We start from the raw sequence: 27,062 nt of genomic DNA on the forward strand, positions 1-27,062 counted from the left end.
TGCTTTACTAAATCTCTTTATTGATTTCTGGTGCATATACTATAAAAATGGGGTACATTATCAGCAGCAACAACATGGCTTAAGTACAGATAAGCTTAGATACAGAGAACAATTCTAGAAGTATTTGCTATACAGACCGGTCCTACTCAAGGTCTGCAAATCATTGATATCAGCCCGCCCCAAAGAAGTTGTAACATAACTGATGAGAACTGAAAATAACAGACAGCAAATTAATAATTACAAAGAAATGCATCTGAACTTGAGGTGGCTCAGTTCCAGTGGAGGACTGAAGCTTTAACTGGAAGATTTAACTGAAACGACAGCATTTGGGAAAAAACCAAAACAAATACAAAATTAATTACTGTCCCAAGACAGAAACAGCATATTGTATCTCTGTGAGATGCTGTTCTGGACAAGTAGAACAGAATAATTTTATTCAAGCCAATGGAGGAATAAGACTGAGACTTCTCTAACTAAACAAATGTAGTTTCTTGCACCTTCAATACCCCTTTCATACAAATCCCACTAAAGGCTGTCAGGAGAAGAAAAATCACATCCAAACCTGGGCTTCATAAAAAAATTCAGTGCGACCTTTCACATTCCCTCTTTTATCCATGAATTTGCACTTGCACATATGGGATCTAAAAGCTTATCTATATTGCAAAATCAAGTCAGGTGTGAATTAAAAGTGATGTCTCAAACTGGTCCACTTGGTCATTTGTGTTATCTAGACAAGACCCAAATCCAACTTCTGATGCAGCAGCTTGAGCCCATGTCTTGGTACATGCACTGATATAATTGGGTTGTTGCTGGTATTACAGGATTAAGCAAATTTCAAATAAAAATAATAAAATACGTTTTGTCCATATGTGTAGAGGTTAGAGGTTTAATGGAGATCCTGGAAGACATAACTGAAGAGTGATCAGACTGATGGCATGTCTTCTTACATAAAGGTCTCTTCAGAGAGAATAACATAAAAGTCAACAAGCATTATGAAGCATTATGTCTTGTTCTGTTGAAGAAGCAGAGCCTTCCCATGCTGAGTTATCTGGAAGTAAGAGACAAAAGCTAAAAGTAGACAATCTCACTGAAGTTCAACCTGCTGTGAGCATCCTATAAGTAAAGAGAGGGCAGCCGTATGCCATGAGGACCGTGGCAAGACGTGCTGTGCCTCGGGATGGAGGCATGGTCATGCAGGTATGACTAGTGAGCTGCTGAGTGACAGGAGCACTGGTTCTGGCGCAGGAAGGACACGGTGTCTTCAGAGTGGCCAGTGACAGCTTCTGGGGAGAGCGACCAGGAGGAGCGATTAAACATGCTTTGTAGCTCTACTAGAAGCACTAGGTATGGATGGGAATGTTTTCTCTGGAGGGCTGTTCACTGCCATTCCTAGTCCAAATCAGACAGACAGCTGTTCTCCTGATTTCCTTCAAATCCCAGACTGAACGACACAGCTGGCTTGTCTCCTGTCACTTCACCAGGTCACTGTCAAGCCTGGCCTGGACAGTCGTTACTGGAATGACCTCCAGCTGCACCAAGCCATGTACTTGGTTCATGTCACGGCAGGTTTGTGGGGTTATTTCACTCCACAGCTGGGAGACACCTACATTTAAGTGATGAATTTTCTTGGAGTAAAAGCAGCAGAACCCAATCCTTGCCCTGGCAGGCGGTTCTGCCGAAGCTGCTGGGTATTCAAACGTGCTCCATGAAGTACAGCATGCATTGGCGGCAGGGAGCTAGGTTTTATCTAGTGTGACTGTGAATTGCTGGCTGGTTGAATTTGTGAAGGCAACTTTAGCGTTTGGTTTGGGACGCTTCCTTGCGCCCCCTCTGATAAATGCAAATGTATTGTATGAAAATACAAACACAGCTAAAAATGGCTTACCCTGTACATTAGCGGGATGGCAGGGTCTGCCTCAGAGGTGGTGACATTTCACTGCCAGGAGGATGACAGTGATGAGCAGAATCACTGCAGTGAAGTACAGGGCAACAACGACGTAACACCAGTGTGAGTTCGCCAAGCAGGTCGCTGCCAAGGGGACAAGGGAGAGGGGTCTCACCACAGGCAGAAGCAAGTCAAGTTTTGTTCTGAGTTTTTCGAGTATGCAAAATCATTGTAGCTAGGCCTTCAGCAGGAATGTGCTACACTGTGTGCTATAGATCTAGCACCTGTGGAAAGCGAAGAGCAAGTTTATGAGGATATGCTTGGTGTGCTGCAGATGCAACGGAAAAAATTTTGGCGTTTTTTCAGCTAATTGTACCTGTAGGAGCTAAATCTTGCTTTGGAAATTCTTTTCTTAACCAAAAAACCAAATGCCTGAAAACTGGAAAGCTGTGGGTCCTAGCATTTTAGTTGTTACGTGAAAAAAAAACTTTATGTATTTATATATGTATATAGGTTTCTATGTATATAAACCTCTATGTATATATGTTTATATATAAAATCACATTTTCAGGGTCAGAAGAACCCTTTCCCTGGCCAGTCCTAGTTTTTATCATCATAGCTGTTGAGAAGATGCCTGAAAATGTGCCCTCTCTCCTTCTGTGGCAGGGCAACAGCTTTGCCAACGCTGCTGTGTCAACGTTTTGCCATGCAGTTTGCCTGCAACACCTGCACAGTGCTGCCAGTGCTTCTCGCTCTGCAATAAATGGTCGTGCTATCGTGGGTTATTTTTCTGAGGTTACACAACTGAAGACCCACAAGGAAATCTTGACAGTCACATTCAGGCTTTAATAAAGGTTCTATAGGTAATTTGAAATTCTAGAGACTCTTTTTCCAGGTTATCATCCTTTTTGAGCACAACAAAGAAACACATGTTTAATGAGTCGTTAATTCCCTGCCTCCATCATTTTCTGCTCCAACTGTAATCCTGTCTAGGATCATTGTGTTCTTTTGATCCCCATGCCTTAGCACTTTTCAGGCTGATCTGTATGGTAACACCCCCCCCAATCTAAACCAGAGTTAGAACAAACACCTGGCTTCTGTGGTTTTAAAGAGGTTTCAGTGAAGAATGTAAAGGGATGGAGCTCACCTATAGCATTTATCCATATGTATAGCATATATGGATTTTGATATTCCTTGAACAAAATTCTGAAAACCTGGCCATACTGACAGTGTAGGCAGAATCAGAGAAAGGAAGGGAGGAAGTGAGGACTGGGGTGTAAAAAGGCAGCCACCAACAAACAGATGGGCCAATGGCAATATATCAAAACTGTATTACTGACAATACTCTTCATGCTGCAGTCCAGTCCTGGTTTCACTGGCATAAAATCAGAGGGCATTTAAATGAAGCCAGTAAATTGGTTTTGCCTTTGTAACAGTGGGACCGAGATCTCCACTTGGCCCACTCTCTTATCTGCCCAACTGCCACTTTTAATCAGAAAGACCATCTGAAGCTTTCAGTTTCTTTTTCCTTGTGGTAAGGCCAAAATAACCCACCAAAGGAAACATTTGTTCTCACCAGCATTTTCTGCAGCTAACATTTTTTCTATAAATATCTTAATTGTTCTTATGCATCACACAAATGCAATATTTTCTTTCCTTCTCTTCTTCATTTTCACCTCATACAGGAGAGTTAAAACTCATATCCGATATATTATTTCACTTTGCAGAACAAAATTGACTTTCAAGACTGGTTACACAGTTTGAGAAAGTAGTTTAATGTATCTTAAAATTTTCGCTGGAAAAAAGATAGACACAATTTATCTGAACTTGTCAAATAACTATTCAAAACCAAATTTTTGCTTTCTAGCTATTACTTTCTAAAAGTAACTCAGTTTCTGTCCTTTAAATACTATCGCTGACCTGTTCATGCACCCTAAATGCATTTGGAAATGAAAAACAATACATGGAAACTGTTGCTAAACAGGAGAGTTTGCAAGTGCCTCGACTGCAAAATGAATTTTAACCACATGTTCTGAGCATCCCTCAGGAGTGGGGAGCAGGGAAAAATGGACCGAAATCACCCGCAGCAAAGATAGAAAGTGATAGTGTCCCATACCCTGGAAAAGTGTGCTATTTGGCTGCTGAACAGGTGGGGAGTTGCTGTGTTTTGTGTGGGTCTAACTCACTAGAGGCATGGAATGGTAGTTTGTCCTGCTGCCAGGTCCCGGTCCTCCAGTGGACCACACTGCCTGCATGGTACACGTTCATTTTCTTCCGGGATCCTTCTGGGATGAACTATCTGGTCCCTTCTCAGCAGAAAGCTGGTTGTATTTCAGAGAACATTCCTTTCCCACAGTGCAGATATGGACAGTGTCAAATTTTACTCTCTCTGCCCAAAACTGATCAGCAGCAGCCCCAGCGGACATTCCTATAGTCTACGTGAGACCCCTTATTACATTCCCAGCAGCATATAGCAATGTTTTCTGTGCCATGCTTTAAAAAAAAAAAGGGTACTTTGGTGAGGTGCAATACCACCACCTTTTAAATTTCTCAAGCAGAACGCCACAACCAAACAAGCCTCGGGGGGCCCAAAGGAGGCAAGCGGCCAGGAGCCATGCTGCGCAGAAGCAGCTGGTTTTCTCCGGCATGGCTTGCACTGAGGAGTGGGGACACAAATCTGTCTGCACCAAGGGGACTCGGGGCCACCCTTTGCTCCCAGGTGCAATCCATACCAGCAGCACAGACATAAGCCAAAGGCTCGCTAGACTGAGCCCCAGAGGCAAGGGACACTGACGCCGTGAATCCTCACGGGCTTAGCTGGGGCTGAGGCACAAAAAGTTTCGCCTAATGCAAACCTGGGGGCCTGTGACTCTACCTGCTGACCTTGAAAACACTGTCACCAGCAGCCTTCAGGCACCCCCGGGGAAAACCAGCAGCTGGGAAAGGTTTTGAAGGGCTTTTGATTTGCCTAGATCATATCAACATCTTTTTCGGCAGCTAGCCCTAAGCAACTCCTCCACTATATGTAAATATGTAATTATGGTGGTATACAAAGAGGATAAAATATAATGAGAAAATGTGAAGTGTCCCGCAGTGTTGCAGTACCTGTATGTGTAGTCTTGGGTGTGCTGTCAGGTCTGTCAGATCGCCATTTCACATTCACCTCACTGTATGTGGCTGGATCACCTGTTGAGACAAAAAGTGCCACAGTTAGAGAACCTGCCTGAGACCAGCCCTTGCCATCCACATCGAGTACCCTGCAGCATCAGACCTTCTCTGACAAAGTGGGAAGAGCAAGAACACACAAAAGAGGTTGTTGTCTTTTTTTTTCTGATAAGACTTGCGTGTTGCTGAATGAATGTGCCAAGAAGAAATTACTAGAAGAGTTCATGCACATAATTGTCCTGCTATGCAGTTTTCCAAAGAAATACAAAAAATGTTATTCAGTTATTAAATTTTAGAGAATTAAAAAAAACCCTCTAGGTGACTGTAGGTTATCACACACTGAACTACTCTATTATTAATTTTATTTTTTTCTTATTATTCTGTATCTTATACACACATTTATACATTCTGTCAATCTTTAAGCAGAAGTTAATCAATGGCAACTTTTTTGGCTAAATTATTTTTTTTCTATTTAATTCTCAATAAACTTCTTCCTAGTGCATTCAGATCTTGTACACGGGTACGAAGCATGCCTGTCTTCTACTGTTTCTTTCACAAAGAGGAGCACAGTTCCTATTGGAACTATGCATGTGCATAGAGCAGAGACAAGCTATTTTTCAATCATTGATGAATTAAACATAATTTTTAACAATTCAGAGTAAACCACCAAATGTAAAATATGCAAAATATAAATATGTTTTTTTCATTTCATCCACAGATTTTTCTTCCTCAAGTTCATTCTTCCAAGTATTTAAATAAGGTTTTAATTAATGGTTGGTAAGCACCACTGCAGACAGAGCACAGATTTTCAGTACAAGCCATTAACTCAACTTTCTCTACAAAAAGGCAAAAGGAAAGCCTGTCTGTAGTTAATTCTCAGCCAGAATAATCCAAAAGCAGCTTTTTTTTTTTTTTTTTTTTCTCTTGTGGTTAGTCACAGAAGACAGACACTTGGGGAGAGAAGACTTAACAATAGACTTATCTAAATCTTTATTGCCTTGCTAATTTATGATCATTCTCATTTGTCAGCAGAGGAGGCCCTCTCCTCTCTTACATCAGTGCCCTGGACACATGCTTTCCATGACTAAGAACCATTTGCGAGGGAAACTTTCCATATTTGATGCAGAGCTGGCACGACTGCTCAAATTGCAGCAGTTCATCTCCGCTGAGTCAAGACACCCATTTCTCTGGGCTTGGAAATCCCCATTTCACAAACTAAGGCAACCAAAGCAGGTCTTTCTCTCATTGTGAAGGTTTATGCTGTTTGTTGTAATGAGGTCTAGAAACAAAAGGGAACAACTGATCTTCCTCCAGTCACTGCTTGCTTCTCTGTTTCTTCCACACATTACTTGTCATGCTCCTTCCTAACTTTTTCCCCCTTTATCAGCCGCTCATCAGGATAAAGAGCTTCCCAGACTATCCTTGTTTTCAGATATCTGTTTTTAGGATTTATTTGGGAAAAAAAAAAAAAAAAAAAGCTCTTCTGTCCTTACACTTGATCTGACTGCCTTTACACACATCAGGATGAAGTCTTTGTCAGATGCTCGTGCCTCAGAGCATGCACCTGTTCCCTCCGAAAACTGCCTAGTATCTCCAGAGGGCTTGGAGATATTGGCCTACATAGATTATACCAGAATAAGACACGGCTGCACTGAAAGAACTGCCTTGAGACAGAGCACATTCAGGCAAAATAAACCATGGCTTTTCTATTACTGGAAGACACGCCTTCCAAATGCAAAAGGATTGCCTCTTGCTATGCGTGGAGCCTGTGGCAAGAACTTCAGCACTTTCTGTAGCACCGTCTCACATCAGGCTTCCAAATGTGACATGGCAGAGGTCCGCACACATACTGGGGGCTGCTGGGAATCTCCCCATTCCGTGGTCAGTCAGAAGAAAACCCTCATATGCGCTGGTAACCACTAGCATGGTTGTGACACTCAAAGTTGCAGCCATTAAAAAAAATGTTTTCACCATGTGTTACAAGATTTTTACAACCAAAGCAGAGCATAAAAAATGTTGTCAGGGTGGCTTTCCCCAAAGGTGTGGGATTGCCTGGCAAACTGCACGTTCCCTGCCTTCCCAGCCTCAACAGGGGAGCATTCCCATCTGCTCCACTATCAGGAGTGCTTGATCAATTCACTAACAATCATGCAAGCTGGGCTGGAAAAGGAATTGGCAACAGGATTTTCAGCAGCAGCCATTCATTTTCCTAAGAAAGCGGGTGGTTTGCTGAGATTGTTTTGCTTTAAAACCAAGAGCTAAGCATTGCTCTCCTTATCTTTGGAGGCCTTGCCTACACTAGGCTGTTATTATGTATGGATGCTTACACTGGCCATCTGCATAACAGAAGAGATCTGTTTCACTATCGCTGTAAAAGCAGCGCATCCTTTGGCTATTTAGTTCAGTGCTAGATGTAAAGCTCAAGGAAGGCAAAGATGATATTTAGGTACCTGGCCTCTATGGCGTAGTTGAGGTACATCACGGTGGCAGTGCTTTCAAATTCATATACTTAAAGGTACGCCCAGAAGACATCTCACTGCCCAGAGGGTGTCCACAGGACTATTGGCCCAAATCAGCAATATTGTACAATCAGAAAAATGCATGTGAAGAGGTATAAGTAGAAAGATGACTGCAGCTGTAATGAGGTGGTGAACTGCACTGGAGTTTCTCCTCCATCTTGCGATATTAAATCTGCAGACGAACTGCCAGAGTAGGAGGGAGAGGGAAAGCGGTGAGTGGCGGGACATGCCTGACTGACCCCAGCAGTTTTTGGTAGGTGTGGCAGCAGAAGGAAGGAAGGAAGAAGCTGTATTTTTATATCAACTGCAAGACACCGCCTTGTAGGTTGCCTGCTTTGCATGTTTTGCCTCATTTCCCAGGGGCTACTTACATCAAATCTGCTTGCTGAAAGTGTATGAAATAAGTGGGGTTTTTTTCTTAAGAGAGAACCCAAACAGATTTCTCTCTGAAGTGCCATGGGGAAGTTGAGCAAATGCAAACTTCAGCAGTGCAAAATGTAGGACAAGTTCAGCAATGTGGAGATTAAAAGCTCTACCCACCACATGCAAAAACTCCAGGAGGCAGAAGGGGGCCGAAGGGAGAGGAGGAGCGGCGTGCAGACTAGCCAGGGCACAGGCATAGTGGCCATGGGGAAACAAATTTAAGAGCTATGTAACCAGATAAGACAGCACAAAGATTGGAGTCTGTAACTCAAAAAAATGCTCAGAGGCAGGGCAGCATGAAACCCCTTTTCTTTGCTGGCCTAGGCTATTATTCCTGTCCCACAGGAGCAACTTTAGCCTTTCCAAGTCTTGATCTAATGTAAAATATGCATGGAATGAGACGGCAACTGCTTCCTTTCAGCTTTTTCAGGCAGGTGGATGATAGCCAGCTTAACTGCTCTGAACTAACTCTAGCACAGCAAATACCAAGCTTTTGCCTGAAGAAGAGCAACCTCCTAAGGGTGCCAGAGCTGCTGAGATCTTAAGAAAAATGCCAAATCTCAACCATTTTTAGTATGAAGCATTATCAAATCCCTGTTGTGTTGAACACAGTATCTTTCTCACACAGCAGCCAAGAAGTCAGAACAGTTAACAGCGCTTGGCAGAAGATGAGGACCACAGTTTCCTGCGCTCACGCTCTCAACTATGAAAGCAATGGAGCACATGTAGAAATCAAAGCTAGAGATTGTAAGAATGTATAATGGAAATTTATAAGAACATGAAAAAAATAATTATATAGATAGGTGTTTTTTTCACTATATTTCACTAGGACACACTGACGCTATTAATGGGTGGCAAATTCAAGATTGATTTAAAGTATTTCTTCATGCAGGATATTAGAATCAGACTGTAGAAGTCATTGGTTTAGGATGTTATTAAAGTAAAGTGTTTATTAGGACACCAAAGGGATGCAAGATTCACAGAAGTGACAAGAATATAGGTATTGCAATTGAAAAGATTTTTTTCAAAAAGGTTATGAAAGTGTAAACACCATGCCGTCATACTCTAAAGTGCAAGAAAAATGTTTTGCCTGAAATTTGGTTACTTAATTAGCCTCGTAATTGGCCATCGAATTTTTTTAGACACTATCTTTCTGAGCACCTCATACTGGCAACTTTCAGAAGTATGTTACTGGGTTAGAGGGCTCTCAGGATAACTTACAGCAGCAATTTCTAAGCATAACTCACTGAAGTGTATTAAAAGCTGTGTGAAAGCACTTGAAACTAAAATATAACTGGCAATTTAAAGGACAGTCTCAGATGAGGAAACAAAAAAAAAAAATTAGATGGAACAGACTTTTATGCTCTCAAATTTTGAAACATTCTGTACAGATGTTTCTACTGGGCATGTGTGTACATCTTCCAAAAAGTACTGATGGGGTAGTTCTACACTGAGGTCCCAGAGATGGTCCTGGCAATGCAGCTCTTCTACGGTGAACTGATCACACAATCTAAGGGCAATCTGAGTTAACACATGAAAGACAAAGACATCATACCTGTACAGATGCTCTTAGCACTGTGTCCCAAGGAGCAAATCTACAAAACTTACTTTTATAGAATAAATGTTGCTTTGCTAGCATATTCAGGACACATTTTTCTTTCATACTGTGAACTCTGAATATTATAATTTTAAATAAATTTGCTATGCTTACTTGTCTTATAACTAGCAAAGATCTATTTTTTGATCAGAATCTAAAAAATAAAACTTGATACTTCTGTTTTAAAAACATGAATTATTTCCTACTCATATCCATTAATGGCTATCTTCTGCACTTTATTTCTTGAAAGTAAATTTTTAAAGTAATGCAGTTTTATAGTTGAAGACATCAGTAGGTCATACAAATTGTAGGACAATTAGTTTCAAAATTATAGAAAACTCTGTTGATTCTTGGCTTGTATTTTTCTCAACATAGAACTTTTAAAAGAGAAGGAATGAAAGACAGAGAAAGAAAAGGAAAGAAAGAAAAGAAAAGAAAAGAAAAAGAAAAGAAAAAGAAAGAAAAAGAAAGAAAGGAAGAAAAGATAAATAGACCTATCACTTTACAATTTAAAAATATTTCTGGTGTCTAAGAAAATGAATCAAATTAAAATATAAAATGTAAATGTACTACAGGAGAAAGCAGTCCATTCAGTGTCATCAGTGTACTGCCAATGAGTTTCCAGTAATCCTTTCCAGTAATCCTTATTAATATCTTCAATGTCTGATCACTAATGTGTTTCAGGAACAGCACATTTCAGCCATACTACTGAAATGCAGAATGGAATTTTAAAGGTCATTCTTCTCTTTTGCTAGAATTCAGTGGTCCTTCTATTAATAAATATGAATTTGCCAAGCAAATAGATACATAATAAACAGAGGTGGATATTAATAGTTATAGTGGATATTAATAGTTATAAAAATGCTTTCAACTTGAATGAATGCTTTGATTTAAGAAAGAATGAAAGTGTTAAGAACATGTCACTGAGCAAAGGAAAAGTAAGTAATATTAAGATGACCATTTTTTACCTGTATCTGAAGTTTGTGAAGTAAAATGCACTCTTTCCTTGGGCGATACCTCTGCATAAACCACCTCACTTGCCATTTTGAAAAGTTGCTTTCAGATCTGCAATCGAAATGGACTCATTGAAGAAGTAGTACCCTGTATTACATCCTTTCTGGCCTCCCCCCACCCATCACACCACATTAGGTCAAAAGAAATGTTTAGATGTCTGTAAAACGGAAGGAAACTAGATTCTTTTTGTTGTTTTGTTTTCAAATGTAACTTCTCACCTTGTAGCTTTTGATAAACAGTTCTTAATTCTTAGCCCCTTCTGTTGGTGTATGCTCTATTAAAAGCAGTATAGCTGTGATTTTTATCAACTTTCTCATAAATTGTGAGCAATTTTCATTTGGAACCTGAGCTGGCAACGTGCCAAGTATGTACATATCCTCCTCAAACCAACAGGACACTAAAATGTATTTCAACAGAAAACTTGGATTGTGATTATTAGATTGTTTCGGTTTGTGATTATCAGATCAATTCCTCCTAAACTTCATTAGTTCAGGCTTGAAACCAGAAAGGAATGATGAGGGGAGGAACAGAGGGAATATCTGACATTGCTGAAACATCTCATTTCAAGACTTTTGAGATAATTTTTTTCTGTATTTTTAACTATTTTTTAATTTATTTCATACTGAATAAAATTAATTTTTAAAGTTGGATTTGAAACAAAATGTTGCTATTAGGCCAACTTTCTTTTTTCTTCAGATTTTCCTCCACATAGAAATTTCTAAAATTTTTGGTTTTATGGTAACTTAAAATGATGCCAGAACTTTGAATTCTTCTCCCAGAGGACTTTCGGCTCTTCAACCAGCTCTAGACCACATGCTAATCCTCATATCCCAGGGGCATTATTAAGCTCAGAATTAAACCAGGGCTGAGTCTGACCTGTCACTGCTCTGCATGCTGGTCATGGAATGTTCTCATTAAAGGCAGACAACATGGTTCTTTTTTTTTTCTATAATAGAGGTGTTAGTTCAAGAGGAAGACAATGGAGTTATCATGGTGGTAAGTCAAGAAGTGCAATATTTTGCCCTCTTGGGACCAGCCATGGAAGAAGGATGAACTACACTGGGTTTTTCAGCTTAAATCATTAAACTCTTTCCCGAATGGGCTGTCAATGATCCTGGTAACTAAAAGGCTCCGTATAATGCCCTTTTCTTCCAGGGAAAGCTTTGAGGGGAGATGATTTGCTGCAGTCTGTCTTACCAGCTAAGGCCAAGCTCTTTATGCAGCCTGACAAACCATATACTTTGAACAGATAAAGAGGAAAGGTTAAGGCAAAGCATATTGATTTTTTTATTCTACAACGATTTCAAGTAACTGTAAAGTACTTAGCCATACTGGAAGACTTGCTGAAAACCGTCAAATTAAAACTGGAAAAACAATGTTAACCATAGAGATGATTTCCCAGAAAGAAAAAAAGAAAAAAAAAAGGCAGAAAACCAGCCATTTCAGAGACAAAAAGAAGAAACTGAACATCTGTATGTATGCTATGGGGCCAGCATAACAACAGCACTGGGACATAATGCAACTACTTTTTGTTTGAAGGATCTGTAGGAAACTGTTGTACCTGTGCAACAGGTATATATAGGTATATATAGGTATATATAAATTTAATAAGTGTGTAAATTAAGCACATATTCCTATTTAATGCCATGGTAACACAGAGTAAGTTATCAACATCTTCATTAACAATGCCAGAGAACGCGCCCTTGCCCCCAGGCCAGGCCTCCAGCTGCCTGCTGGCACTGTAGGTATGCCTACACCATTCAAGGACAACCACTCTGGAGGCACCTGGATGTATGCACACTGTATATTAGTTGGTATAACTGCATCCCATAGGTCTCTTCAGCATCTACCCCACTAACGACTTACCTGTGCCCTGCACAAACACCGCTGTGCTCCTTATCTGGGTGCTATGCGCTGCACAAGACCACGAGCTCTGCTCAGTGCTCATAGCAAATGCATGACCTCTGCTCTTGCTCACGCTATGCCATTTGCCTAGGACTTCATCGTTGCCTAGGACTGTTGCGACACGTGGGTCATGCAATAGGGTGATTGCAGGTGAGTTTGCATTTGACATCGTGCCATCCTTGAGCAGGCTGTAGGGAATGGAAGAATTTGCTTGCTAAGGGCATGTTTAGTAGCTCTGGCCCATCATGAGCAGCCTACTTCATGTTCATGGTTCAGGACAGTCTTCCTCTGCAGAGAGGAGGTTTCTGGCAAGGGAGACAGGCACCATCAGGTTGACCTGCATTATTTTACACACCTGAGAAAACAAGTGGTGGAGTGGTCACGCTCAAAGCACCGACCTTGGAGCCAAGTCCTGCCCTTCAGCAGCAGCTCAAGACGCTGCTGCAGGACCAGAGGACGTACCTCCCCCTGGTGCCTCCTTCACCTAGTCTCTCCTGTCCGGAGACATTCAGGGGACCATTCCTTTGACCTTTCAGGAGAAGATGATAGGACTGCGGAGGTACTTATTTCTCTCTACTAACTGGGAAGTAAAACTAAGTAAACAGCTTGGATTTAGTCACCTGCCCTTAGGCACTTAAACGAGTGAGCGGAGGATTTCAGGATTAAAGCATTTCTATCCAAAGGAACATAGAATCATAGCATGATTTGGGTTGGAAGGGACCTTAAAGATCATCTAGTTCCAACCCCCTTCCAGTTCCAACATCCTTCCCCTTCTAGTTCCAACATCCTCCCCTTCCCTTAGCAGGCAGGTGATGATTCAGTTGAAAAAGATATTTGCTGCCTGACTTTGCAGCCAAGGTGTTCTGAGGCAAATTCTTTACTTCAGCAAAATAATGAGGAAGGGATTTGTATTGGCACTTAGGCACTAAACAGGGCCCTCGGTGCCAGCGATGCAAAGCTAGACTAAATTTATTTATTGTAGCATCCAAGGCTTTTGAAGACACCTGGGGAAAGGAGAAAAGAGGCTCCGGAGGCACGGCAGCCAGTGACGTTTGGTCACTGTTTTCCATCCTGTGTGTTACCAGTTGCACAGAACTGACAAAATTATTTTGTCAGTGGATTTGGGGAGACCATGTATCAATATACCTATCACTAGAAGAATAATATTTCAAGGGTTTGAAAGAGGTCTTTTGCCCTCTTACATTAATCCTTTGTATTTTAATAACACAAAATAGTCACTAGATGTCTCTACTGCGCCATAAAATATACCAGAAATTATATTCCTTTTAAACTGAAGAAAATTTTATATGGATATATAGCCTTTTTTTTTTTAAAGTATGAGTTGCATAAAATAACTACTCAGAGATAGCTAGAGTGTGAAGAAGAAAGAAGCCTGGAAGATAAAAAAAGAGTGGATGAGATGGATATCGGCTTCAAATTCACAAAGTACAGATGACTTAGCAGTAAGCTTTTCCCAACCAAAACCAACACAGTAAAGTACTGTAGAGATACTGGGATATAACTGCACCCGTCTAACTGAACTGTAAGCTTAAGCAGTTTAAACCAATCCTGATGGGGAGGACAGGAGCACGGGGGAAATGGGGAGCCGGTATTGTGGACAGTATGGCTATTGTGCAATAGCCATATCCTATGATTAGTAGTGATGGCAGCAGAGATGGAGGAGGGTGTCAAAGTCCACAGTACATAGTTCAAGATCTTTGGCTAAATAGACCGTGAAGGAGGTGTTAGGTGTCAGGACTTCAGCGGGGCACAGCAAGCAGCATGCTGGCAAAGCTCGGGGGGAGGAGATGTCTCACCCCAGGCAGCTCTCTCCCAAGGGCAGCAACTACCCATCCACCTAAGACTGACCTTTTCTGGTTTCTTGTGTTTCTGCATATAAGCCTGCTCTGTCCCAGGGCCTAAAACTCCACTATAACTCCTAGTTAAAGGAAATCCCCTGGCTTAGGCTAAAAGAAATAGCTTTTTTTCCCCCTGAAATAGATACCAGTGTGGTGTTGTTCCTGCACTGGGGCAGAATAGGAACTGGACAATCTATGGAAATCCTTTCTCAACCTTTTCTTTTCATGATTTTTTAGATTTTTTTTTTCAGGGTTTTGAACTCTTTACTGTGGAGAATAAATTCATATAATTTATATCCAAAACAAGTACATAACTTATGTATACAAATCTCCATGGATATAAACCACTGTATCGCTTTAAATTTTCACCTTCTGAGCATAAGCTGAAGAGCTGACTAGAGCTGAACAAGCAAAATATCAGCCACTGAGAAGAATTTAAAATTGTCTTTTTTTTTTTTTTTTTTCTTTTTTTCTTTTAAGCAATCTGTGTGAGGTGGCAGATGCAAACTTAGTATGCCTGGGAAATAAATCCTGTATTTTCAGGAGGCTGGAGGCCCTGCGATCTGATAATTAGCCACCATTTCCCTTAAGAATTATATGTATATATCTCTTAAGAATGCATTCAAAAGTACTGGAAAGTTTTTTAGACTGTCTGCAGCTTGATTTTTGTCTCACACATGTACGTAGTGAAAAGACTAAGACTGAGTATAATGCTGTACTGCAACACATTCAGGTAAAAGTAATTCTTTTCATAGTCATCAGAGGCAAGAGAAGTGTTAATGCACGGATGTTTCTCTGTTTAGTGCCTTACCAGCTCCTGTTGATTTTTAGTAAAGGCAACAATAGCCCAGGTGTGGAGAGTATGTTTTGAGCAGTTTCCCAGTCTGCTTGGAAGACTAGACACACAATACCTTTTCCTTCTGTAGTTATCAGGAGAAAGCTTCAGGCAAGATTTCCTGTGACAACCTTATTTCAAACATGTGAAGGTCTTCCTAAGTCTGAGTAGAGCAGTCTGCATGTATTGCACAGTGTATATCATAAATGGCACTAATAACAAGGATGTTGAAATTAGTAATCAGCTGCCTTCTGCCAAAAAGTAATGCAGTATTTTATGCACAATGTTTAAAAAGGCCTTGATTTTAAAAGGTTTCATGATGCATTAAAAAAACTCAGAGCTGTTCTGAAATCCCACTAGAAACAGTGGTACTTCCAACAAAATTCCTAGGAAAATATATTAATGAAATTTTGAATAGACAAACTGAAAGCTCTAATATTGCTGTGTTATTCTTGCAGGAAACATCATAGCGGTTTCTTCTTATTCTTATTCTTATTCTTATTCCATGCTGTCTTAGTTTGGATACGGGCTTAAAAAGGCAAACTGTTGAATTCTGATCCGTCCCTTGCTCAGCTCACCTAAACTATCATTTGCAAGCCTGGATAACTTATATTTGATTATATAATTTTGAATGAGTATTATTTGTATATTAAGGAATTAAAAGAGGTAAAAATTGTAATTCTACAATGAATAAAGCCCCCTGTTGTTTCAGGGTTGCTGTCCTTCTGTTCCAATCAATTAAAGCCTGAATGGCTCCAACAGCTTAGAAGAAAGCACTTAGATAAGGATGGTAGGTATTTCATAAATGCCAGGAAACACCAAAAGTGAACCTGCTAAGAAAGACAGGTGCTCCTACCTTTCCCTGTAATTTCCTTCCTTAGCATTAGCCAGATCAGAAAAACATGAACAAAAGGGTTAAAGACAATGAACCAGCCGAGCAACCACTTTCCTCCCTCTGTCCTCCACTGGATGTGACATCCTTGGTCTGAACAAGTCTTTTGAGGAGCCCAAGTCATGGAGGGGGGGAAATGTCATCTGACTGAATCACGCATTTATTCTGCTTCAGTTGTTCAAGGTAGACACAGCAAATTAGCCTTTCTGCACTAGGACATCATTTCTTCTCCTGGGGAGGGTGGCAAGGACACAGCAAGGGACGTAGCATGTGCTGAGCGAACCATAGCTGGTGATCAGCATCCAGGTTTCAGCCAGGCAAACGTTCACTGTGCAACCTCGTTCAGCTGCGCAGGGGCACCTGAACCACACGAAGGCACTGTCAGGATCCATATATATCGCTTCATGGCCAGGGCAGCACAGTACGGACACAGGAGAAGGACTATGCTCCCTGTATCGATCTGCCCGAGACCAGCTGGAGTGGCAGAGCTTCTCCAAGTTTACCCCATGGATTAGTTGTTGAATACTCGGGAGGTTTCAACTCAACCAGGGTATCCACTGTGGACAGAGTATCCACCAGTCCACAGCATCTCCAGCTGGGAATTGCCCAACACTGGGCTGAGCGGCCATAGGCAGCTGGGGGGACCACTGAGGGTCACTGGTTTCCAAACATAATGGTTACCTCCCTTTTCACCACAGTGAATGGTGAGCATGCGTGGGATGCTACCTTGGCAGCTATGTAGCGAGGTCAGCCCAGACTTCTCAAAGGTCACCTTGCACATCCAACATGTCTGAAGTACAAAACTTTCTCCATCAGCCTCAACTGGAAGCAGCAAGTCCTTCATCAAGCTTTTCACAGTACCCTTCCTGTAATCCTTGCCTGTTGGACTGGGAAGATCCATTGGGTTCCTCTGACCTCCTCCTAATCACTGGTGCTTAAGCCTCTTTTCCTTCCCCCAAGCCTGGCAGTGTGGAAAAGGAAGCAGAAGCAACTGGAAGCAGTTGCTAAAGTGGTTTGCGTGGAAATGGCTGTGCAGAAGCAGGGACCAGCCTGCCTGGGGACGATGGAGAGAAGTGGACCCCAGCCAGCCTGACTCAGGGAACAGCTATGAGGAGTGTGAATCCCCCCTGCCTAGAGTCAGCTGCGTCACCGACACCTCCTGCCTCGTGGAGACACCGTAGAGCACCCAAGGGTGCAAGAGCTGTCCTGCACCAACGGGCATCCAGCCCAGCGGCTCTGCGGGTGGGACAGGCACGGCTGAGGCCAGGAGTGGTTTTGCAGGGTAAGGCTCCATATTGCACCTCTGTCTTGTGCACCCTGCTCTCTCTCCCTGCTTCCTTCTCCCTGGTAAGGGCTAAGGAGAAGCAGCAGCGAGAGGGAGAGATGCATTTTTCTGGGTGGCGTTTTGGCAGACTTCACACCCAACCAGGCTGTGCAAGCCCACGCCGCGGTACCTCTCTGCTGGATTAGATTTCCCACAGCAAGCACGAAGGCAGCGTAAACACCTGTGCGTGTGGTTTGCAAGTTGAGAGATGTAAAAGCAGGTATTCACGCCTGGCCTGAGACAAAGTTATGCCAGGCATGGTGAAATGCAACAGTATCTATGCCAGTGCAGACCTGGCCTTAACATGATGTGAAATCATGGTATAACGGTTTTTGCAGGAGCAAAAGATAAATCTTGGCGGCGGGGGGAACGACGACAGACCTTCACATTTACAAAACTTGCAACCTAGTCCAGCTGAAATGGGGACTGACTTTATTTTGGATTTGCTGTTGGAAGAGGCCACAGATTTGCAGGGCAGGAGATTAAGTTCCTACAAACTTCTGCTCTTCCCCTGGAGTTCAGCATTGTGCAAAACTTCCAACCGCTGATTATTTCTCACCAGCTGGGTTTATTTGCCTGTACCAGTCAATTTTTTTGAATGAAAAACATCACTTTTCCATCAGTTACAGGATTAGGGATAGCATGAATCCATTGGGAAATGACAATGTCCACAGCATGTCCGAGTGTGGTAGGGAAGCACGGGGAATCACAGGGGAATTTCATACTTTGGGAGACGTTAAATGTTATTTGGTGAATTGGGAAACTACTTTTGAAAATGCATGTAATTTAATTGTTATAACAAATCTAATTGCTATTGTATTAATTGATCACAGATGAGTATGTTAGATCCTGTGCAGATCACACAGTGAAAACTGATCTCCTGCCAAAGAGCTCACTACGCAAGAACTTTATAATCTAGACGAGCAAGAAAAAAAGTACACATCCAACTCATTTCAATTTTAACCACAGTGGTTAAATAATCCAGGAAATGTACACAGCAATTACATTTATCCAAATATTATTTTCAACTTCTGTTTTTGTGGGTTGCTACTCTGATTGAAAGTTTAAAATGAAATTGCATTCAGCAATTCACCTGTTGCAAAATCACTTCTTGTATGACTCTTGCTATGTTCCTCGCCTAACTTCGCCTCACAAAGCTGGGGAATATTGTGCAAGTTTTCCTTGACAAAAAAAGCTCAAAATGAGGGGAAGTTCACATGGGTTTTAGTTTTCTTAAAGCTATTAGCAATTAGCTGTAATTTAGCTGCCATGTGAGACTTTCAATGCAAGTGGTCAGTAGCCTGGCTCAGCCAAGTGTCCAGATCATCAGGGCAGGTCCGAGGTGAAGCTGGAAAATCAACGGATCGGTTGAGCCAAAATGGGGTCCTGAGCCCCTGGGCTGGGGCCTGTGAGGAAGGATCACCTGAGGGGTGACTCTTCCCAGTCAGTCAGGCTCATGATGAATTCACAGACTCTGTCATGGTCCTACACAGAGTTTGTGAAGTTCACTGTTGAATAATGTCCTATGCCCACCTACAGACGGTAACTAAGCATGCCGAAATGTCCTAGTTCCAGCTGGGATAGAGTTAACTGTCTTCCTAGTAGCTGGTACGGTGCTATGTTTTGAGTTCAGTATGTGAAGAATGTTGGTAACACTGATGTTCTCAGTTGTTGCTAAGTCGTGTTTAGACTAATGTCAAGGATTTTTCAGCTTCTCATGCCCAGCCAGCGAGAAAGCTGGAGGGGCACAAGAAGTTGGCACAGGACACAGCCAGGGCACCTGACCCAAACTGGCCAACAGGGTATTCCATACCATGGGACGTCCCATCCAGTATAGGAACTGGGAAGGGGGGGCGGGGAATCGCCACTCGGGGACTAGCTGGGTGCCGGTCGGCGGGTGGTGAGCAATTGCATTGCGCATCATTTGTACATTCCAATCCTTTCATTAGTGCTGTTGTCATTTTATTAGTGTTACCATTATCATTATTAGTTTCTTCTTTTATGTTCTATTAAACCGTTCTTATCTCAACCCACGGGTTTTGCTTCTTTTTCCCGATTTTCTCCCCCATCCCACTGGGTGGCGGGGGGGGGAGTGAGTGAGCAGCTGCATGGTGCTTAGTTGCTGGCTGGGGTTAAACCACGACACTAAAGAAGCAGGTACCATAAGGTAAACAAAGCAGTCTCGGACCACCACACATCTAAAGCAGAGAAGCAAGCTCAACGAAAAGCAGAGACCGAAAGCATCACAGGGAACAACTACTGAAGTATTTATTGGCATATTTATAAGGCAATTTACAGAGATGGCAAAATGGACTGCTCACCCTGTCTGGCACTTCATGCTGACTCTTTCAACAGGACTTTTGACATGTGGTGGGCAATAGGTCCCTTACCCTGGCAATCTGAACCCTGTCCACGGTTCCTTACAAGGTGCTTCCCCTTCTGTTCTTGTGCTTTCTTGGGGAATGACTGGTGGGAACAAAGATATATTGAATACTCTGTTCCAGTTTCTCCTCTCACCTATTTCTTCCCCTCCAAAGGAGTACATCTTCTGGATAAATACCAAGTGCATTTATAGCAATTTGCAATTTCTTCTTCCCATTTCTTTGAAGATCAATATGCCAGACTCTTCATCTTCCCTGAGCTTAAAGCAGTATTCTGTTTCCAGATGAGAACATTTTCCTGGCTTAAAAAGCCTTTCTTCTGGTTCACATTTTTAAAGACGGTGCCCACCCTTTGTAAATCATGTATCTTGGGAAGTAGTCATTGTACAGGTATCTGCTGAATCTGAGAATGACCAGGTAGGAACCAACCACAGATCTTCCAGGTGAGCCTACCATGCCCCCACTGCTCATTTGCAGAGCATCACGCCAAGAATTTAAACAGATTAATCCAAGGTGCAATGCTATTTAGCATTATTGCATCTGTCCCATGGGCTATTAACTATCCTTGCCCACACAAGTCACTGGACAAAATAGCTGTGCTGGAGACAATAAAAGCTTTTTTTTCCACTGCACAGGCAAACAGATAAACACAACAGTACCTCAATTTAAGCTGCCCTAGAACCCTTTCCATGCTACATATACATGTCTCTCCCCTTCTAAGTCCACTTGACTTCCTCAGCCCTCCCAAAATGACAGCTGTGCGTGATTCAGTCTGAGAGCTTTCCTACTGCAGCCACATATTCAGGGAAGTTTTCGGTAGTAGCCGTCAGGTTTGCAGATCAGTCCAGAGGGATAGAGAAGAGTATTTGTAATCTGTCCCACTCTATATGCCCCATAACACCAGTGCCATTCACTAGAAGACCTAGTTGTTATCTGCCTTCCCGGTTTACAAAGCTCCCATTTATATCCTTGGACTTTACATGCCAATCACATTTGAAAAATCCATGGAAAAAGAAGGGGAGGGAAGCCAAAACACCTTATGATATCTCACCCACTTACCACAAAGACAAACTGAAAGTTCTCAGACAAAGAATTACTGAGCTCCACAGAAAACAGGAAAAAACACATCACTGGGTTCACTATGAACTGCATTTTCAATATGTCCATTTTCATATCCATCTAACAATGTTTTTAGCTGCCCTAAAAAACTGTGTTTTGCAATTGTGAAGAGTTCTCAAGGAAAGCATCCATTGCCATGTCCTTCAGCAGTTTCAACAATGAAACTGTATCACCAAGAAGCAACTTTTGTTCTTTGCCAGGGCGGTTGTATCACCATTTCCTCTCCATACTGCTAATTCTTAACCAATTACCTCTTTCACATGGAGTCACTATTACTCCCTGGATTGCTTCTCCTGGAGAAGTTTGGATATGATCCTCGCCACAGCACCTCTTGCCCTCATGGACCTCCTGCAGCAAAGACTTTCAGTATTCTGAATTCCAACTTCTCGTGGAGCAAGTCTCTGTACTTGCACAGCCAGGTGTTCCCTATTAAGAGCTTGTCTTGGGACTAAACTGACCAATGGTGCAAAGCCAGTTCCTGAGTGAGGAGCACCTTCTGGTAGAGATGAAGGCTGAATCTATATGGACACAGTCTCCATCATTGGTTATATTGACAGGAAATCTAGAAAGGCAAGAGAAAAATAAGAATTAGAGCAGAACTGTGGCCTAAAATTCAGAAAACCTATTTCTTATTCTTTGTAAAACTGGGTCTTTAAGACTGTGGAGAACAAAGTAGAGAATGATTTAAAATGAGCCCCACTTCACATTGGGAGGATCAGAATTCACGTGCACGTGATGAAACACATGGTGATGCTCTGATGCACCTTCTATTAAAGCAAGTTGCTTTGATCCCCACAGAGATGTATGTGTACTTGTACTTCATAGTCTACAATGTTTTGTGGGCACAAAAGGCCCAACTCTTCAGAGCAAGAGAGAGAGAGGATCCCAGTGGGACCCATGGCAGCAGTACTCCTCCAGTATAGACTGGGGCTCTGCCACCTCTTCTCACCGATTTTGCTGAACCTCTGCAGAATACATAGGATGTGGCTGCAAAGAAAGCCAATCTCTGGGATACAAAGTGGGCAAAAGTGATGCCTTCTGAGTACACCACCCCCCAGCCCAGTGACCTTCCAACGTGGCCCTGAACACCTCAGTTGGTCTTAGGAGGCCCTGTCTATACCGGCTGCATGTTGAACCCTGCAAGACCAACAGGGCAAGCTAATTCAAACAAATCATAATGTCTAACAGTGGTAATTCTTCCTAATAAGGCAAATGTTATCCACCTCATACAGCGGGATTGTACAGAAACAGATTATTCTAGGCATAACCTATCAGCTGCTATGCCACCACAGGAAAAAGCAGGCAGTCATGCCCCTTCCCCACTTCTCTGGGGACATAACTAGTTTTATTAGCATAGTATTAGCATTTTTACAGCCATATGACAGCCCTCATTTGGTAAGATATGCCAGTTTATCTACATTGGAGTATGTAACAGAGACTAAGTTTTCTACTTGGACAAAAGTAGAAGCCACTGACTCCATTCCTGCATAGTATATTTGAAAGAAAACTCACAAGTTTGTGTCAAATGACTCTCCATTCACCCAGAAGAACTTGTTTCCTTTCCTGCGCAGCCCAATCCAGAAGTTTGTTATGCGTATTCGATACATTATAAAGTTCTAGACAAAACACAGAATAAAATGACATACGGCTATTAGATTTTTTTATGATTATGATTATATAGCTTTTTGTATAAAAACTGCATAGATATAAACTGCGTCACAGAATATACAATGGTGGACTTTTTTTTACAGGTCACTGATGTTTTACTGCTAAATTTAATCAGATGAAATAATAAAGGAAGCCCTAGACCCATTACTAATAGTCAATAAGGTCCCAGCTATCTAGTTGGTAGTCATGCAGAGTGTTACTGACCATCCACCTACACCCTGTCCCACCCCATCATTAAAAACATCCATGTATGTTATTAGAAATACCATATCACATTACACAATAGTGAACTAGTAGAATGGTGTTTCAGTACAAGGACGTGTATTTAGCAGGGACACAGTGCCTGACTCGGCACAGGTTGCCTTGACTCTTACGTCACCATAATTCCTTGGATGTCAGTTACGTTGCGTCTCTATCAAATTCAAGTCACACATTTAAAATCTCCCAACTTCCCATTTTTCACACTTTTACTCTTGACACTAATCGTATCATAAGTGTGTGAATTCATTCTGTTTTCCTGTTCCTTATATTACTGACCGTAAAGTCAGTTGGGACTACCTAAACCCAAACTCCAGGACATTCGAGGGCACACGCACAGTTTACCATCTGCAGTGTGAATAAAACAAAGTCTTTCTCAATTCTTTCCTTATGATCCTATAATCGTCTCTGAAAACACATTTGCTATAGTGCTAATTTCTTTTGTTTTTCTCAGCCATGCAGAACACCCTGAATTGGTAGGACACTACAGGAGACTCAAAGAACATAGTAAAAAGAAAAATGGTTTGAAAACAACAAAAACCACAGGTAGAACCTCCTGCACGAATCATGTATTTTGAGTACCATGGCTCCCAGCATCATACAACCACAGCCAGTCTTTGCCTTCCGTGGAAATGAAGAAATTGACTATTTTGCACAGAACTAACAACACATTTCTGTTCCTCGGTTGGCCACTAAAGCATTTGTTATGCTAAAGAAAGCACCCTTTAAAAGACCTGCGTCCTTAAAGAGTATCAAGAAGATAAAACACATGGATGTGCACAAGTGGTCTGTAAACTCAAAATTAGTTTAGAGTTATATTTAGTGTGGGAATTGCTGCTGACTGTACTTTTGGGTACCCTGGAGAGAGAATGAACGTCCAGAGGGTGTGAGGGGAGACGACAGGCTAAATTGCCTAACTTACAATGCGCACATAAATTGCCAGTTCAGAAAAAACCAACCACACCTTCTTTATTAGTAATTAGGAGTCACAACTCCATTTTTGTATTTTTTCAGACTTTACTTTTCATTTATACATAGTTTGCCTTTTAAATTTCTGAAAAACCCTCTAAGGTAATAACAGAATTTCTACAGCGGATTTTAGTGAACAGACCACATTGTGCTGAAAACATCTGTAGGTTGTACCAACTTGCCGCAAACAAGTCTGCCACACAGTATGCTGGGTTTCAACAAGGGAACAAGTGATGGAGTTACAGAAACTGTTAGGACAGCAGACATAACACCGAATTCAAGGTGCTGGACACCTTACCAGCTCCTGGGGGCTGTCAATCACTGCAAGGGAAGCTCCATAGTCAGAGCAGGACTCCTGACTGGAACTCCAATCTGCCACGGCTCCTGAGTGATAGTAACACTTCTTCTTGTAGTAGAGCCAGTCATCAGGGCACGGCTCCCACTGTGGTAATTTAGGTGGATCTTTTGTTCAAATGAAGAAATGAAGAGAACGTTACTTACTCATTATTATGTGTTTAAAATACAATTGTATACACGCTTACAAATTCTTGACCTGCTTCCTCCATCTTAAAAATATCCACGACTTGCACTGAATTCAGCAGGAGGTGGGTGAACATAATACGACTGAAGGATTGGGCTCAGTCGTGGTTTTTTCCAGTTATACCAGCTACAGTGGGTCCAGTAACCCTGATTACGTGCTCACACGCCAGGCACGTGCCAGCAAACAGACTCCGGCATGTGCATGTGCAAAGCTCCAGCTACACCGGAGACACCACGGGCGAGAACGTCAGGGCAGAAGGCCATCTTTGACAAAGAGTGCAAACATAGACACTAGTTATCTACCGTGAAGCAGCTAAAATTTGACACTAAACAGGTTCTGGTTCAGTGTACTCAGCTGTAAGTATAACTCTACAGGCCAAAGCCAAGACAAGTTAAGAAGTCAGTACTGCCTCCCTAACGCTGCTTATGGCTCTGTCGTTCCTCAGCATTTTGCCGTGCTGTGGTACAATGAAATCCTGCAGGCAATTTAAAAAAAAAAAAAGTCAGTTTAATGCTACCAGAAACAACTGTCCAAGGTCAATGCCTAACACATTTTTAGTTTCGCTTTCTTTTTCTGGATTCTTCTCTCTCTCTAACAGCAGCCATGACAGTGTGAGTGGGAGAGCTGAAAACCAGTGAAAATACCTCTTCCCCCTCAGCAATGACGAGACAGCATAACAAAAGAGAAAAGCGCTGAACTTCTCTTTCCAGAGCTAGGCTTTCTGAAATAAACGCACTCACTCAAGGTAATCCATGATAAGAGTAAAATCACAGCAACAGCGATGATGATTCCTGCAATTCTTTTCCAGAAACAGAGGTGTGAACGCACATCTAAGGAGAGAAAGAAATATTAAAGCACGTCAGGGAACGAAGCATGTGTCGGGATCTGAAGACTCGGGTCAAAAAAACCAACCCATGCAGAGCTACATTAACTTCCTTAAGGTTTCCCAAACCCTCGCACCTACCCCTGAAACTTCGACCGCAGCACCGCCGAGCTTCCGTACCGGCTTTCAAGAGGTACTAAATTGCGAAATCCCGCAGAAACACTCGCAGAAGACGGTGTGTGCCCCCCCCCCCCTCCGCCCGCTTCATGCCCACGGCATCGCCCAGGGCGGACGGGCGGGCCCCGGCCCCGGCCCCAGTCCCGGCCCCAGCCCCAGTCCCAGCCCCAGTCCCAGTCCCGGTCCCAGTCCCGGCCCCAGTCCCAGCGCCAGCCCCAGTCCCAGCGCCAGCCAGCCCGCCGGCTCCCCGTCCCACCCCGCTCCGCCCGGGCACGGCCGGGCCTGGCCGCAGCCCCCCGCTCCCCTGCCGTCCCCCTCCCGCCTGACTCACCCGGCCCGGCTTTGCGTCTCCGGTAAGTCGCCGCCTTCGCCAGCAGCCGCTCTCCCTCCGCCGTCGGTCCCATCAGCACCACCGACCGGCGGGCCGCGGGGGACCCGTCCCCGGGCGGCAGCCGGGCCAGCAGCGGGTCGGAGGAGAACCGCCGCCGGAGCCGCCTCAGCCGCCGCAGCTCGACGCGGCGCCAGGACGGGGACAACGAGACCTCGCCGCCGCCGCCGCCGCCGCCGCCGCCTGCCTCCTCCATCGCCGCGGCGGCGGGAGCCGGCCGCTCGCCCTCGGAGGTGACCGCGGCGGAGCAGGGTCCCGGCCCCGACGGCGGCCCCGGGACGGCGCCGGTGAGGAGCGGGCGGGCGGGGAGCGCGGCGGGCGGCGGCGCTGGGGGAGGCCGAGCGGGCGCGGCAGAAGCCGGAAGGCCTGGGGCGGCGGACGCCGGGTTCGCGCCCGCGGGGCCGCCGCTTCCCCTCAGGCGGGCTGCGGCTGCCGGTAACCTGAGGCGCCGGGAGAAGGTAGGGTGCTGCTCCTGCCCGGGATCGGGCCGGCCGGGGGGCCCTACGCAGCCCCCGCCGGAGCCAGAGCCGGGGGGCAGGTGGGACGGAAGAGGAGGAAAACGAGCAGTAAAGAGGGGGAGAACGAGGAGGAGGAAAGAGGAGGAGGACGAGGAGGAAAGATGAGGAGGAAAGAGGAGGAAAATGTGCTTGTTTAAAATCGAGAGGGCGGGGGGGGATGGAGCTTCGTGGTTCACTTGCAGTTGTCTGGCGGCCTAGAACAGACGGAGCTCCCGCCCGCGTTCCCTCCAAAGGAAACACTTCGTCGGCGCAAAAAAAGCGAGAGCACCGTTCTTTAGCTAAATAAGCTCTCCAAAATGGAAGTGGTTTGTGGCTCAGTGAGAAATCGCGGACCGTTAGGCTGCGCGTTCTTCTGCGCTCTTCCGAACGGTTCTTTGAAACGATTTTGCAGGCATCCCGCCTTCAAGAAACGCCTTGAGCTGCAGAGAGCGGTCGCTGGCCTGAGCCCCGGCTGGCTGTGTTGCTCCCTGTGGCCTCCCCAAAAGTCACAGGTGTGGAACAGGGGTTTTCCCGACCGTGGGCGAGAAAGTTGAGGAGAAAGTCTCCCGCTGCTGGAGTGAAAACCAGTGCTTTTTTCAGTACAGTAAGAAAGCGCGGCATGCCCGCGGGAGGCAAGAGGCCCGGCCCACGAGCAGACCCACGTTCACGTACCAAACAACGAAGATCCAGGCACGAAAGTGGGCAGGGTGTTTTGGGGATGTGTTCGGGGCAATCAGAAGAGTCTTTGGGGAAAGAGCAGCTTGCTGGAGAATGTAATTCCAAGCCTTAGCATCTTTCTGCTTTTATAGGATGGACCAAGCGC

At 43.7% G+C, this 27,062-nt stretch overlaps 2 protein-coding genes across 10 annotated transcripts in view; one reads left to right on the forward strand and one right to left on the reverse strand.

Moving 5' to 3' along the window:
* Positions 1–25,967, reverse strand: LOC115352406 (C-type lectin domain family 2 member B-like). Of its 6 annotated transcripts, none has more exons than XR_005934211.1 (10): positions 25,686–25,967; positions 25,095–25,184; positions 24,112–24,275; positions 22,431–22,534; positions 19,740–21,480; positions 10,558–10,654; positions 4,991–5,071; positions 4,072–4,230; positions 1,886–2,029; positions 1–1,048 (listed from the first exon to the last, which is right to left on the reverse strand). XR_005934211.1 is itself a non-coding variant. In XM_030040534.2 (5 exons), the coding sequence occupies exons 1-5, from the start codon at positions 25,936–25,938 to the stop codon at positions 21,348–21,350; spliced, it is 744 nt and encodes a 247-aa protein (XP_029896394.1). In that variant the 5' UTR covers positions 25,939–25,967; the 3' UTR covers positions 19,662–21,347. The 6 variants fall into 6 exon arrangements, 1 of the variants encoding a protein (XP_029896394.1); XR_005934212.1 differs by lacking the exon at positions 4,072–4,230 and adding an exon at positions 10,160–10,297 and having other exon boundaries at positions 1,886–2,169; XR_005934213.1 differs by lacking the exon at positions 4,072–4,230 and having other exon boundaries at positions 1,886–2,169; positions 21,170–21,480.
* The window catches only part of LOC115352413 (C-type lectin domain family 2 member L-like), a 10,243-nt gene continuing 9,121 nt past the window's right edge, over positions 25,941–27,062 (forward strand). The window contains exon 1 of one of the 4 annotated variants that reach the window (XM_030040553.2): positions 25,941–26,029. The gene's annotated coding sequence lies outside the window, so the exon portion shown is untranslated. Of the gene's footprint in view, positions 26,030–26,081; positions 26,201–26,362; positions 27,013–27,062 lie in introns of those variants that run through there. The other 3 variants (XM_030040555.2, XM_030040552.2, XM_030040556.2) reach the window with 3 other exon arrangements.

Source organism: Aquila chrysaetos, chromosome 17 (assembly GCF_900496995.4).
Source record: "Aquila chrysaetos chrysaetos chromosome 17, bAquChr1.4, whole genome shotgun sequence".
NCBI lineage: Eukaryota > Metazoa > Chordata > Aves > Accipitriformes > Accipitridae > Aquila > Aquila chrysaetos.

Excerpts from the sequence above, each read along its gene's own strand:
- LOC115352406 (XM_030040534.2), bottom strand. The coding sequence starts at position 25,938 with ATGGAGGAGGCAGGCGGCGGCGGCGGCGGCGGCGGCGGCGAGGTCTCG. Across the intron at positions 22,535-24,111 it reads TTGACAGCCCCCAGGAGCTG|AACTTTATAATGTATCGAAT; the intron begins GTAAGGTGTCCA and ends TGTTTTGTCTAG. Across the intron at positions 21,481-22,430 it reads GAGTCATTTGACACAAACTT|ATTTCCTGTCAATATAACCA; the intron begins GTGAGTTTTCTT and ends TTGCCTTTCTAG.